Source organism: Exophiala bonariae (genome assembly GCF_035927105.1).
Source record: "Exophiala bonariae strain CCFEE 5792 chromosome Unknown scaffold_33, whole genome shotgun sequence".
Classification (NCBI taxonomy): Eukaryota; Fungi; Ascomycota; class Eurotiomycetes; order Chaetothyriales; family Herpotrichiellaceae; genus Exophiala; species Exophiala bonariae.
Window position 1 is genome coordinate 320,672 of NW_027042508.1, and position 14,744 is coordinate 335,415.

Below are 14,744 nucleotides of genomic sequence, written 5' to 3' on the forward strand. Positions count from 1 at the left end.
CTATGAGGTTTCACCTGGGAGCAGACAGCCTCACTCAGGAAAGCCGTTACCGCTATTTTATCAGCAGTTGGCTACCTCGACGGAGAGAGTCGATGTCGTTGATGCGTCTAGCTTGCGATCTAATCGACAAGCAAGGTTCGGAAAAGTGATAATGCACGTGATCAGGAGACTAGTCACGTGAAAGCCTTGGCACAGGTCTTTCAGCCTCGTCTCAGAAAGTCTCCGGTCATACTTCCCTGTTTGCTGTAATTTGGTCCGCAGGAGTGCTATTAAACTTGTGATATTCAGATTGCCATCGACATCGTCCGCCGCCTCGGTGGAGCAGGTAAATTGATATTTATTACCCATTCAGGAACATCCCGATGTCAAACTCTTACCAGAAAAGGCAATGCAGCCTGATGCTGACTTAACTGGCCACGGCCCCGGACCGGTATCCGCTGAATACGCTTCCATTTTCCAAGCTCGTTTGGAATAGCATGAAGGTTCAATGGTCACGTCTACTACTATGCAAAATCCACACCTAGTTCGGATCTTGGTTTGATTGGAGATCTTGACTTATAAAACGCCAAATGACAGTGGTGTAAAGCCGTAAATTCCAATACTTCGGTGTGACATGTCCAACGTTGCGATTCGAAACGGATGAACTTGCGGACGGCTTGCGGACGGCACTGTACATGTTGGATGCCTTAATTCCTATCCATGGCGGTGTCGGCCGTGTCATGGACGCACATAGCATCATGGCAATGGCCGCAACGAGGTGAGTTGTGGGAGACCAAACTGGCATGGATGATGTCTACATAAATGGCAGTTTCCCAAGGTGCGGAGCTTTGTGAGTAGCCAATTTTGGAACATAGCCTGAATCAAAGAAAGTCTCTAAAATTGACACCAAAAATGCAACTGCTATGTCCTCAAATATTGATATTGCTATCAGCAATCGGCAATGCTCTTGCGATCCTAAGAGACACTGGCAGCGGTGTGTCGTGCGAATCATCAGCTTTTGACCTCCCTGAAGTCCTGGGTACACGCATTATCTCACTGAGGGCAACTCCAATATTCAACGACAGCCTGGCTCTTGACAGACGTGATGTTCCGGATCGACTCTCAACATTGCCCGGAGCGATCGATGATGGTCTTGATTATTGCAACGTCAGCCTCACATACACTCATCCAGGGCTGAATGACTCAATCAATGTTGCAATTTGGCTGCCATTGAAGAGCCACTGGAACGGACGATTCATGGGTGTCGGCGGTGGAGGCTTCAACACAGGCTACAGCGCAGACTCTTCCTTTCCTTACAATGGAATTGGCGCCAACTTCTCGACCATGTGGACCAGTGGAGGACACGTATATCCAACTCGTGAAGATCCCTTTCCTGATCCGGCGCCCTGGGGTCTCGCAAGCCCGGGAGTCGTAGACTTTAATGGCTTCAATAACTTTGCGTCACTCACCCTGCACGAAGCAACCCTGTTCGGCAAGGCAATCACCGAGAACTACTACGGTCGACCTGCTGAATACTCATACTGGAACGGTTGCTCGCAAGGCGGTCGCCAGGGCCACATGTTTGCGCAGAGATATCCTGACATGTATGATGGCATTCTCGGAGCAGCAGCCGCCATCAACTGGGTGGACATTTTCCAGTTCATGCTTTGGCCACAGATCGTCATGAATCAAGAAGGACAATTCCCATCACTATGCGAGCTGGAAGCCATCAAAGAAGCAGCCATCGAAGCATGCGATGAGCTCGATGGTCTGAAGGATGGTCTAATCTCGGCGAATAGCCAATGCACCTTTGACGCCAACGAGGCCGTTGGCCGACTCTACAACTGTTCTGGCGAGTATGTTCAGGTCTCGGCTGGGGCAGCACAAGTCGCCAACGCAGCATGGCGCGGCCCTCTCAACATCGACGGTACCCAGCAATGGTATGGAACCTCCAAAGACACAGACCTCAGCCCAATTGCAAACACGACCATCTCCAGCAATGGAACTCGTGAAGTCAACCCACTCTTCCTGCCACACGACTGGATCAGAGTCTGGATCGCCAAAGACGCAACCTACAAGCCCGCGCTCGCCACTTACGAGGACTTCGACCACTTCTTCCATACTGGACACCAGATCTACGACTCGCCAATCGGCACTGTCGACCCCGATCTGCGCGCATTCAGAGACGCGGGAGGCAAGTTTCTGACCTGGCACGGCGTGGCAGACGCCTTCATCCCCTTCGATGGCACCGTTGACTATTACAATAAAGTCCTGCAGCGAGATCCATCAATCGACGACTATTACCGCTTCTTTCCAGTCCCTGGCATCGGGCACTGTGGAGGCGGTCCCGGTGCAAAGCCGGATTCGAGCCTCGAGACGCTCGTGAATTGGGTCGAGAAAGGTATTGCGCCGGAAACGCTACTGGCCATGAAGAAGTCTACGAATGGAAGTATCGAGTACCAACGCCCACTGTGCAGATACCCATTTTTCACTGTCTTCGTAGGCTCTGATCCCAATTTGGTAGAGTCATATGAGTGTCGAGAATCCTTTTGATCTGCGCAGCCATCGCCCATACAAATTTGAAGGACCGTGTGGAGCGTAGCACCTGGTATTTAGACGAGAATGTGTCGTCTTCATGCAGCTAATCTCCTGTGTATGTGGCGAGAAGGATGTGGGGCCGTGTTTAGCCTTTCACCATGTTTATAAGCAGGAACCTAGGTCAATCCCGATCTCATGTCAGTACCGAGAGTCCGTAACACTGATCGACATACTTATCCTTGTGAGCAGCGCAGGTGAAGGAGATCTGGCGTTGTAGTCTAACTAAGTGCTTAGTCTCAGTCCTTAAGTTTGAATCGATTCTTGTCTCAGCGTACCCTGCTTGAGCGGTGCCATAGTACACAGGTGGCCAAACATTGATTACTCGGGGAGATCTCTGGTTCATCGATGTGGGTATGAATTGAATGGTGGGCTCTGGAGTATATTGTAACATTGTTAAAGCTATCTCCTCAGCACAAAGGAATACTAGTTAACATTTGGTTTTCGATAACTTTTCTTGTGATACACAACACTGTACATGAGCAGTATCGGTTGCCAGTTTGATAACTGATACCATTTTTAGCAGTCATGTTGTGTCAAACCATATTGTTTCATAACATAAGCGCAAAGTCATCAACGATAGTTTCTTAGCTCAGTGTGATGCCACAACTCAATCGGCCGCCATCTGTCAATATTGGGCGCACCAGGCACTGGTGGTCGATATAGTAATGGACACTTTTTCGGCCTCTCACTAAGCTCGTCCTTTGCCCTTTCTTCCACCGCGAGCTGTTGCAGCAGCGGTTTTCTTCTTCTTTGGCACACTTGCAGTCGACTCCTCCTCATCGTCTTCATCATCGGCGTCCTTCTTGCGCTTGGTTGGGGCTTTGCCCTTCGCGGCAGCAGCTTTCTTCTTTGGAGCTTTGATGTACTTGTCTTTCTTCAGATCAATCTCATCGTCTTCATCGTCATTAGCGTCGTCGATGATTTCTTCGGCTTCGGATTCGTCCACGGCCTCTTCCAGATCAGGTTTGTCTTTCTTTCCTCCACCCTTGGCCGTACTCAAAGAGGTAGTAGCTTTGACGAAAGGCATTGGGTGACTCTGCTGGTTGTACAATCTGGTAAACGTGGATTTTGTTGCAGTGTCGAGTTTGACCTTTGCTTGATCCATCGGGCCTACTCCCAATTCCAGAACCGCGTCATAATCGTCTTTGGTCAAATAGTAGGAGTCCATAAAATCAATGACATCTTGAGCAGCTTCTTTGCCTTCCTTGTCTAGCAGATTCACCGTCTTATTCCAGATTGCTGGGAGATACTGCTGGCGGACTTCATGCCGGTCTGCCGAGGTGCGCAGCCGCATATGTCCTTGAATCTCCTTGACCATGCGGGAAAGCTTACCTATGAACTAGTTAGTAAGTTGAATATATTGTACAAGGGAGCGAAACTTACCTTGCTTGCTATTTTGGCCGAGCCAGCTCGCGAAGCCGACCTGGACATTGAAATTTCCATGCATATAACTAGCTGGACGAACAAAACTGAAGATGGCATGGGTAGGCATGAGACCCCATTGTTGTTGCGAGCCATGGATCATCCTATCAACCAGATCGCCGTCGCTGATGCTTGAGGCAGCCTTATCACAGAGCTCCAGGAGCTTCATGCTTCGCTCTCTCCCATTATAGGTACTAGCTAGAGTGGGTTGGGTTTTGAGATAATTTTCTTGAAGCATCAGATAACTGAATTCGTGATCATTGAAGTACAATTCGGTTTTGTCGTTCAAGGTGGCAGTTGAGCTTGCCGAGAACATTTGTGGACGCAGAATCTTGCTGACAATATCCCATGGCTTGAGGATGACATGCTTCTCCCAGGCTTTTGACATTGCCTTTGAGTCGTTGAAATCCAGATCTTTCTTATCAAGTTTGACAGTCGAAATCATGTTGATAATCTGGCGAATATCTCCATTGCCCCCTTCGATCAATGCATTCAAAATCTGAGTGGGCAATTTTATTCCTTCACGGAAACAGATGGTTGCAATACGACCACGTATCATATCAGTAGTTGGTCGTCGGAAAGCAAATTCAGCCGTACAGCCATCAAAAGGTTTCATCTTGGGCAAGCGGCGTTCGTTGCAGATCATGATGATTGGTATGTTTGTCTTCTTCGCGACCGCAGCCATGGCACCAACACCACCTCGGTCACCTGCAGACATACCGTCGACTTCATCCATTATCAAGACGAGCTTTTTCTTCTTGGCGTCGACCTTCTTGCCATCCCCAGAGAAATATCCGAGAAGTGAAGTGGTATCAAGTACACCTTTGAGACCGGTTTCCAACAGTTTCTTGTTTCGAGTCTCGCTAGCGTTACTTTCGACAATATCATATCCCTCTAGCTTTGCGACCAAATGAGCTGCAGTGGTCTTGCCAATGCCAGGAGGTCCGTGAAGCAAAGCAGCACGAAATATACCCTTTCCACTCGCACCGGCTTTCTTGAACCCGGACTTCAAGTTATTTGGCCACGCTCGAAGCCAGGCTTGAAGGCCCTCAACAGTGCTCTTGTTTCCACAAACACTATTCATCGAGTCTGGGGCGTACTTGTCCACCCATAGCCGATCGTCGACCTTGGATTTCGGCTTGGTCGCTACGGGAGCTCCACCAGGTCGTGCTAACGCAGCTTTCTCAGCAGCTTTTGCGGCTTCCTTCTGTCGTTTCTGCTCCCGCTCTTCCATTTCTTGTGCTTCTTGACGAATCTTGGCTTCTTCTTTGGCTTGCTTTTCAGCATAAGCTTCACCGGCTTTCCCATCACCTCCATTTGCGGGAAGACGCTTAATCAGCGCAAAGAGTCCTTCTTCATTGATGGTTTTTATACCAAGTTTCTGAATGGTCTCAAGCTTCTTAGGGCCCGCATCACTACCTATGACCACATAGCTGGTCTTCTTTGAGGGCCCGGTTGTGACTTTGCCTCCATATTGTTTCACGAGGCTCTGGCCTTCTTCTCGACCGATGGTTGTCAAGACGCCTGTGAAGACAAAAGTCAATCCAGCAAGACAATTTTCTTCGCCAACAGGAATTTCTGCAGAGCCTTGTGCAGGAGGAGCGGCAGTTGCATTATTTACTCCACCAAATTTGAACTTCTTGGTCTCGTCGTCTCGTGGGGGAGGAGTCGGTGCCCGGACAGTGGGGATATTGTCCAAGATATCCTGTATTTCTTTACTTTCTTCCCTCTCCTCCTTCTTAGCACGAGGTTTGCGAGTTGTGGGCACGGCCTTCTTAGTCTTCTTCTTTGGTGCATCGTCGTCATCGTCTAAAAAGTCATCCTCATCATCTTCAAAATCTTGAGACTTCCGCTTTCGAGATGTTGTTGATGTGGTCGAAGCACGCGTCTGCTTGCGGTCACCGGGTCCATCGTAAGATGGGATTTCCGCCATATCAAGATCAGACTCATCTTCATCATGTTGGGGCTTCTTGGAATATCCATTCACTCCTTTTGTATGGCGCGACTTTGGCATTAAATCATCATCATCTGAGCCTTCATCATAATCATCGTCGACTTTGCGGCTCTTCAAGTCATTGAAAATATCGTCACCTCCTTCTTCATCGTCTGCCAGCTTGCTCGGCCTATCATCAAGGTCCTCCGCGTAATTCCTTGTTGCAGTCTTCCTGGCAGAGCGACGGCCAGTTGACGGCGTGCCGCCATTCGTCTGCTTAGGTGTAGATTTCCCTGTTCCATTTGTCATGGATGTGTTTTTAGATCGAATTGGAGTTGACTTTGAAGCACTTGGCTTGGAAGAAGCGAAGTAAGCAGAACTTGTTGTGTCTTCCTCTTTGACTTCTTTGGTAGCTTTCTTTGTCTTGGGGGTTGCGGGAGCTTTGGGTTTGGTTTCAACCACTTCATCGTCATCGTCATCGTCAGAAGAGACGACATTCCGTGGACGCCCGCGCTTGGCCGCAGCTTTGGGCGCCGGCTATCACCTCGTTAGTACTTCATGGCTTGCAGATACATGTTGAAGAAGTTGTAACCCACAGCTTCCTTCTTTGAGGTGGTGGATTTCGGTGCAGGCTTCACCCCTCCGCCGCCTCCGCCAAAGAAACTTCTGATGTCTGACGGCATTATGTCTCCAAGGTCGATGGGTACAGTGAGATGTCGTGATCTGGGCACGAGATCTCAGGACTGTAGAGGGGAAAACATCGACATTCCTGGGAAAGAGTTTCCTTTGTTGAGTGGAAAGATAAACGGCAGGCAGTGAGGGCGTATTCGATTTCTCAGGAATTGAATGACGCGCTTTCGGATAAATCAGACACGCGACGTGACGAGACCATTCACGTGACCACTTTAGTTTGTTTTAGGACTAGAGCATTGCTGCCTTAAGTTGGGCCAGTAGACGCAAAATGCCTCCGACCTCATAGATCCCCTACCTACCTTTAGCCATTTCTTACGAGCCCCTCGAGACAAGAATGATGAATTGACTGCCAGGAATAGCACTCCTTCCTGCTCTGAGTTTGAATCTGGTTGTGGTCTGGACTTCAGTGATACTCCCCTGGATTTGAAACCTCGGATTGTGAGACACAACTCTGAACTCGTTGCCCAGGATGGAAAAGAGGGGAGGCAGTAACACAAAGGCCGTGAAGGCGCCATTGCCTGATCACGAACAAACTGCCCGATACTTCCTCAACACCGATTATTCATGTGGCAAGTCCTAGCCCTTGAGTATCATTGTGAAGCTGACAGCAATTAGGATAGGAAAGTCTGATGGCTGATCCTCGTGGCCGACGGCAATGGTAATTATGCTGGACAAGCAATGATGTCACACCTGGTATGTGAGTGGGCCTGAAGCATAAAGAATAGACGTCTTTGCTCAGATAGGACCTCTAACACCACCAATCAACAACGAGCCCGAATTGTTGAGATCTTCACCAGGCGGATTGCAAGGATCTCTTTGCACCACTCGAACATTGTTCGCAACGCTTCAACCTGAAGACATCTATCCAAAGGAAGATATTCTCGCCGTATGGTCTCAAGATTGGCGTGCAGCCAGTCTAAGAAAATACACTTCATGAAATCTTCCAACTCCTGCTCCTTGTCTGCTCTTGCGAAGCACGGCCACTCATCACGCTGTCATGAGAGTGCCTATCGCTGGGGTCAATGCTATCGTCAAGTCGAAGTTCTATAGCGGCAGCCTTCGGTCTGTGATAGAGCAATATCTGCTATGGAGAGTATGTCATTGACATTGGGAAATTGCTCTTTGGATTTGGGAAGCGAGTGTTGGTGTCCTTGGTGGGCATATAAGTAAGTGTACGATACTTTTTTGAACTGACCGGCAGCGAGACGGGGATCAACAAGAGTCCTTGTTGCATAAACGCATGCCGATTGTTATCAACAGCGTGGGGACAAGTCGCAGTGACGGGCACGAATTTGGCCACAAGCAAAACAGGAAGTGGCATGACTGGTTTTCTCGACTGGGCAAATTAGTGAGTAACACTCTTCTAATTGCATGATCTCATCAACCCTGTTTGCCAGCAACCCTGCGCTTGGTCCACCTCGATTCGTTATGGGGTCAATTAGTCATAAAACGACATGGCGAAAGGAGCAATCAATAAGATACCTACGCTCTTTCTGTGAAAAACCATAGTCTCGGGGAATATCTCTCAAAGTTTATACCATAGGCGTTGATGGTCTTCCACAGGTTTGTCCGACATCTTCCAACTTTGAGATTTAGACAGACCTTATTGAGTGAACAAAAAGCTACAATCTGGGCTCCCTCTAATAATTTGGAGTATTTAAGGGTGAATCTACTTAAGACTCAGCCTTGCTGTTCTGCTGTATAACTTGGATAAACTTCGGCGCGGCCTGTGCTGCCTCCCCAAGAACAACTTTAGTCGGCAACCTCCTTCTTGCGCACAAGCATCAGCATCATGGTCACGGCTAACCCATGCTGCATGCAAGTATCATGGGCGAGTACCACATATCTGAAGGCAACCGAGGGGCTATCAGAGTGCGAGACACATATGCCAAGACCTCCTGCGGCGACAATCAGAACGGGCGCTTCCTGAAACCCAGGCCGGGTTGTATGGATTTCCGGGCGTTAAACAATTGTCTCTGCCCTTCGATTTTCCAGGATGTCTTCACACCTGGAATCTTCGGAAATGATTGGATTGCAAGATCTCCCCGACCACGTCTTACGCGGTATTGTGTCTTTTGTGATTGATGCCACCCGCTTCAAGGGCTGGCAATTGTCCCTTAGACTGGTCAATCGTAAGTTTGAACACAATCTTTATAATGGGCTTCCACTTACACGACTTCCCTTTTTAGGCGAATTCAACGAGGCTGTGTTGCATGCATGCTTTGTGCAGAGGAGGTTCTTTGCTGATGGTTCATGGCACTCCCTCGACTGCAGTATGCCATGCTTCAACTGCTTTTGCGGGAAAGATGAAGTTTCACGTCTGAAATACACCTACGCGTTCCGCTTCAATTTCCAAAGTCTGCTTGTGGCCCGAAATCTGTCCGAAAAGGTCACAACTGGAAACCAGGCCCTTAGACAATGGACAGAAGCACTGACGATTTTGCAAAAACTCGAAATTTGGAAACAGCTCAATTCACAGGAACTTCAGTTCTATTCGACATGCAACTCCAACCCGATCTTCCATGCCACCTTCAATGACGAGGCCTTAGATCATGGACCGCTGAAAGGTCTGGTAGGAGCTCGGGTAAACACTAATTGACTCCAGTGGCCAGCGAGAAGCGCTCCGGACTCCGGGAGCGTCCGACCAGACTTTGAAATGGTCTTGGTCAGGAGATAAAAAGCTTGCTATTACGGACTGGAGTTACAAAAAGCATAATACCAGCGAAATGTCTCCAAAGGCACATTACGGTGAACTATCAATGGCACTGTTTACGAAAGCCGGAGATGACACGAAGAAAGTGGAGCTCATCGCCCGAACCAGAACCATAAATTCATCGGCAATGAAAACTATCGACTCCATTTTCAAAAGTCTCAAGTTGAAAGCAGGTGTGAATGAGATGAGTATCTCACGATCAGATACAGACCCGGTAGAAGCGGAAGCTTTTGATGCGTACTTTAGGACGACGAATAGAAGGGGACTGTGAATTTGTTGGCCTTTCACGCAGAAGACTGGGGTTTCCGGACCCCCCAGACTGTTGTTCCTATGAGGCCTGCGGCTTTTAAGCCTCCGAGTTATAACTCGTCTGTTGTACTGGGGTAAACAGGAGCAGCTCTCGGTAATTTTGAGATTGCGGACAGCATGGACATTTTTGAGCGTATGAAGTTTGACCATAGAAACGCGGTTGCTGGGCGGCTTCGGTTTTACTGGGACGAGAGGCAAGAGAATATGGCGTAGGCGGGAGGAGAACAACGAGTATTTCATCAGTACCAAATGCTGTGACGTGGACGCTCACTACTTTATAAATATCTAGATAAATACATACTTACCCATGCGAAAATCATGATGTAAGTCCCTAACTCTGCTGACAAGTTGCACCATTGACAATATAACCGATGAGAAACCTCATTCAAATTCTCCAGAGAGTCCTCTGCCTCCGCCACAAGGCAAGATGGGATGCCATTTTATCTGAAGTAATTTTTCTTTCTCGATCTCTTCTCTGTGGGCTAGCATTTCATCAACATCCCAATTTACGCTCGCCATCTGGCCTCGAAGAAAGTCAGCGTCCGGCCGCATCAGCCATAAGGACAGCATTCCTGCTAGCTGGACGTCGTCCTGCGCGAACATCTTGAAGCCTTGGTCTAGAATCTCCGTATCGACAATTCCTGGTATCACGGTAAACACACGAAGGGTAGGATATTCTAGGATGTTTTATTGGCTCAGCTGTTGCCATCGGATGATTCCGAAATAGATTGATACTAAACTCACCTGCATCGACATGCTCGATGAATCTTTCCGCCGCAAGCTTCGAGGTGATGTAAGCTGACCACCCTGGTGTCACCAGCCCAGAAAGTCCCGAGGAGAGAAAAATAATGGTCCCAGTTGGGCCTTTGAGGTCAGGCTGAGAGGTAATAAAGCTCCGGGTAAGCAAAAATAACGACTTTACATTGGTTTCCTGGATACATGGTCAGGAATAACTCAAAGAAAGGAGCACTTCAGGCCAAACATAGTCATTCCACCAATTCTGTAGCGAGCTCTCACCAACTGGCATCGAAGGGCACATGGTACCAGCACTGTGTAGGAGGACATCAGGACATCTACCAAAGCGGGTTTTGATTTTATCGAACAAGTTCATCACATCGCTTTCCACGGTCACATCAGTTGGTACTGCGAGTATTCTCGGCTGGCCAGGCAATTCTCGTAGCTCCGTGGCAACTTTCTCTAATCTTCCTTGTCGCCGACCAGCAATCACTATGCCGAACGCCCCTGCGGTGATCCAAACTTTCGCTGCGGCCTATGTCGTGTTATAAGATGATGGCTGAAGCGGTGGAGGTTCCATCAGAATTTGTCCGTACCGCACCTATTCCTGATCCACCACCAGTAATTAGAATGATCCGTCCTGACTGGTCATTATTGGAGGGTAAGATACTATCGTATGGTTTGCGATGAAGTTTCTTCGTGAGCTGGAATGGGAGGGTATATGCCAATGAAAGGTCGTTCTCTAGCTTCATAATTCGCCCTACTAGTGTATTTATTTTACGAATAGTCCAATCTCAAGATTGAGTAACGAGAACCAGAATAGATTCGTAGAAGGACCACGCGTACCTGACAGGTATGGAGATTATATCAAGTTCGGTTGAACTTGCGGTATCTCGTATCTCCGAGACTGGTATACTGGTCTGTTTCTTGTCACATAGACCAATCGGGAGAACGAAAAATCATAAATAGAGCCTTGCTTATGTAGGCTTTCATAGATTGAGTCTAAGCATTATTACAAAGCTTTCAAGACGCCCCTCCGATTCGTTGCCCTACATTCCTTTCACGACCCACCCTTCGTGAAAAGGGGATTCATTCTTGTCCAGTTGATAGTTTAGGATGGCTCTGAGCTCTTCAACAGCGCACTACAATCGGTCGGTTTCATCAACAATGGCAGGCTTTAATCCTGATGACATGAGTCGCTTTGACGACTTCAACATATTCACTACCTCCTACAAACAAATCGGGAGTTACAATATATCCCTGAATACAATTTACGAGCAAGGATTGACGTCTGTTAGCACCTCTTCACAGCCTATCATCATCCGGTTTCATGGTGGTGGCCTCGTTGCCGCTGATAGCCTTTTCCCAGACTTCTTCGGGTACTGGTTGTTGGACCTTGCAAAGAAATACGGAGCAATCATAATCTCCGCAAATCATCGTCTTCTGCCAGAAGCAAATATCAGTGATATTCTCGAGGATCTCGAAGACGTTTGGACCTGGGTCCAATCGTCACTACCTGAATTTCTCAGGATCAAGTCTCAAGGAAAAGTCAGATGCGACCTTAAACAAATTCTCACGGCAGGAGAGAGTGCAGGCGGGTATCTCGCCATCCAGCTCGCGCTCAATCATCCAAACGGGATTCGAACATTCTTGGCACAATATCCAATGGTTGATATGAAGAGCCGTTGGTTCACAGAAAGCTTTGAAAAGAGTGTTTTGGGCGTGCCACAAATGCCAAAGTCAGTCATTGGCAATCATCTGGCCAAAGCTAGAGATGGAGCATCGACCACGAAGGATGAGAAAATCGTGGAATCATCGGATCCGAGACTCGACCGTGGTGGCCTGATGTTTTGCATGATCCAAAATGGCCTATATCAGGACTATTTTGACATAGACGATGCAAAGCAGTTTCCAATAGATCGCCTAGAAAATGGAGAGCGCTTACCCCCGGCTGGTGGTCTAATATGGCATGGAGAGAAGGACAGTGTGGTTCCGGTAGATGGAAGTCTTCGCTTTAAGAATACAGTGAGGAAACACAATCCTGACATCAATTTACGCCTTCTAGTAAGGCCTGGCGACCATGGATTTGACAGTTCTGCCAGGCTCACCGATGAATGGGTAGAAAGGGCACTTGAACCATATGTCGCAGCCTGGCTAGCTTAGAATGATGCTGTTGATCAGAACATCAGCCATTGCGTATAAGACAGCGTACATCAAGATTTCTCTCCCTTTTCCATGTGGCTGTAACCCGTCATTGACGCGAAATGAGACTTGGTAATGCCGACGAGTTCCTAGTTCAAACAAAACTCAGACGACTTCAAGTCGCTGTAGATCAGTTGACTTGTCGACCGGGCTCCGACAGTGTAAGTAGACTTAGGGCAGAGTCGCAGGAAGGTAGAAATGCTGACTAGGCGTCCAGAATGACCCGCTGATTTACAAAGCGTGTCCTGTTGACCTAACCGGGTTCAATTGACGCTGCGGAGTTACTTGCGAAGTATGTCAAATGCGAGATTCCGATTGGATGGGTAAAAAAGCTCTCTGTAATGGATCATCGCGAATCTTGTTTTGAAATTCAAGCATGTAACGTCGATTTTTCAATATCTTACTTCTGAACAACTGCTCATATACATTGGTGCGAAAAGAACAAGTCGGCTGTTGCTGTGCGGTTTCCTTGTTGCTCAAACACTTGCCAGTACAAAAATCCTACAAACAAAATAACCATGGCGGGACTTACACTCGTACTCGAGGTTGTCTGTGCCCATAAGCCAGCCTCTCTCATTTTTACTGCCCTCCTAGCACTAACTTACATTATTACATATCGTATATTCTTCCACTCTTTATCTCGCTATCCGGGGCCATTCCTGGGCAAGTTCACAGATTTCTATTCTTTCTACGGCGTTTACAAACAATCCCGTACTAAGCTCCAGTATAAGTTTCTGCAGGAATATGGAAGCCCAGTACGGGTATCAACTAATGAGCTGGTTTTTTCTGATGTTAAGACTGTCAGTGAAATATATGGTCAGAGTTCGGCCCTTCCAGACAAAGAGAGAACAATTTCCGAGGCTCTGAGCGCTACTGGCGAAGGGAGTCTTCTGAACACAGTGAACAGGGTTCAGCATGGTCGCATCCGCCGACTTCTGTCGCATGGTTTCTCATTGCGGAGTCTGTTGGAATCTGAAAGCCTGATTTCTGAGAACATTGAGCTCTATGTCGACTTAACTTTCCGTCGTGGGAGAGACGATCGGGCAGCAGAACCACGGGATATCTACATTAAGACCCATGAATTATTCTTGGACATTATCAGCCGACTGAGTTTTGACCAGTCCTTCAATTGTCTGAGTGACGAAAGCTCAACGGCTCTAAGGGATGTAGACTCGTTCGGAAGGGTGGTACCCCCCCAAGCATTCTTTCCCGGGTTTCGGTATCTGCCTTTCTCGAGTATACGCGAGGGATTCAGAGGCGTCTCTCGACTTGAAGCTTTTGCAAGGGACTGTGTTAGCCGAAAAATGCAAAGTTCCAAGGACAGATCAGGTTCCCACTCGATTTTGACCAATATGTTCAATGCACAAGATGCGGAATCTGGCTCCAAGCTTACTATGGGAGAGATTATCGAGAATACTATCATCTTTCTGGTGGCAGGAACTAGCACCACCGCAGTGACATTGCTATATCTGATATGGGAATGTGGTCGCAGGCCGGAGATTATGAAAAGGTTAACGAAAGAGATTAGAACGGCATTTCCTGATCCCAGTCAAATGCCTACTTACGATGAAGCATCTAAGCTGGTAGGTAAATTCTGTTATGGTTATATTTACCGCTGACATTTGATTTTTCCCTAGCCATATCTATCGAATGTAATTGACGAAACACTGCGGCTATGGGGACCTCTCAACACAGGCATCCCTCGAATTTCCACAGGCCGCATGATTGGTGGAGAGTATTTTCCCGCTGGTGTTGGCATTTCCAACAATCCTTACGCCACAGCCAGAGATCCAGAGGTTTTCCCCGACCCGGAAGCATATGAGCCTGATAGGTGGATCAACGCATCTGCGGAAATGAGACTGATGTCAAGGCCATTCAGTATTGGACCAAGAAATTGTATTGGTCGACATCTAGCTCTCATAGGATTATATGTGACTGTGTCAAGGGTGCTACAACTCTTTGACATATCTACAGATTCAAGCATGACAGAGGAAAAGATGAGACCGAAAGATCAGGGTGTCTTCTCGCCCTGGGACGAGACTTTGCTGGTATGGGTAAAACACGCGAACAGTACTTGATTACAATCTTCGTGTATATCTAGAAGAATTAACAGCCTTGATTAGCGTGCCGATAAGAGAGAGTAGAGCTTTTCTAAATTCA

The 14,744-nt window shown here is 47.9% G+C and overlaps 4 protein-coding genes across 4 annotated transcripts; 3 read left to right on the top strand and 1 right to left on the bottom strand.

Annotated features, from left to right (window-relative positions):
* Nucleotides 1-891: 891 nt before the first annotated feature.
* Nucleotides 892-2,532, top strand: LTR84_008782 (uncharacterized protein; the record flags this gene model as incomplete). The annotated part of the gene is made up of 1 exon (XM_064852327.1): nucleotides 892-2,532. The coding sequence occupies one exon, from the start codon at nucleotides 892-894 to the stop codon at nucleotides 2,530-2,532; it is 1,641 nt and encodes a 546-aa protein (XP_064701601.1).
* Nucleotides 2,533-3,265: 733 nt separating this feature from the next.
* On the bottom strand, nucleotides 3,266-6,615 carry LTR84_008783 (uncharacterized protein; the record flags this gene model as incomplete). The annotated part of the gene is made up of 3 exons (XM_064852328.1): nucleotides 3,266-3,909; nucleotides 3,961-6,469; nucleotides 6,529-6,615. The coding sequence occupies 3 exons, from the start codon at nucleotides 6,613-6,615 to the stop codon at nucleotides 3,266-3,268; spliced, it is 3,240 nt and encodes a 1,079-aa protein (XP_064701602.1).
* A 4,934-nt stretch (nucleotides 6,616-11,549) lies between these two features.
* On the top strand, nucleotides 11,550-12,545 carry LTR84_008785 (uncharacterized protein; the record flags this gene model as incomplete). Its single annotated transcript, XM_064852329.1, has 1 exon — nucleotides 11,550-12,545. One exon carries the CDS (start codon nucleotides 11,550-11,552, stop codon nucleotides 12,543-12,545), a length of 996 nt encoding a protein of 331 aa, XP_064701603.1.
* A 1,592-nt stretch (nucleotides 12,546-14,137) lies between these two features.
* LTR84_008786 (uncharacterized protein) lies at nucleotides 14,138-14,685 on the top strand (the record flags this gene model as incomplete). The annotated part of the gene is made up of 3 exons (XM_064852330.1): nucleotides 14,138-14,167; nucleotides 14,222-14,415; nucleotides 14,559-14,685. The coding sequence occupies 3 exons, from the start codon at nucleotides 14,138-14,140 to the stop codon at nucleotides 14,683-14,685; spliced, it is 351 nt and encodes a 116-aa protein (XP_064701604.1).
* Nucleotides 14,686-14,744: the final 59 nt, after the last annotated feature.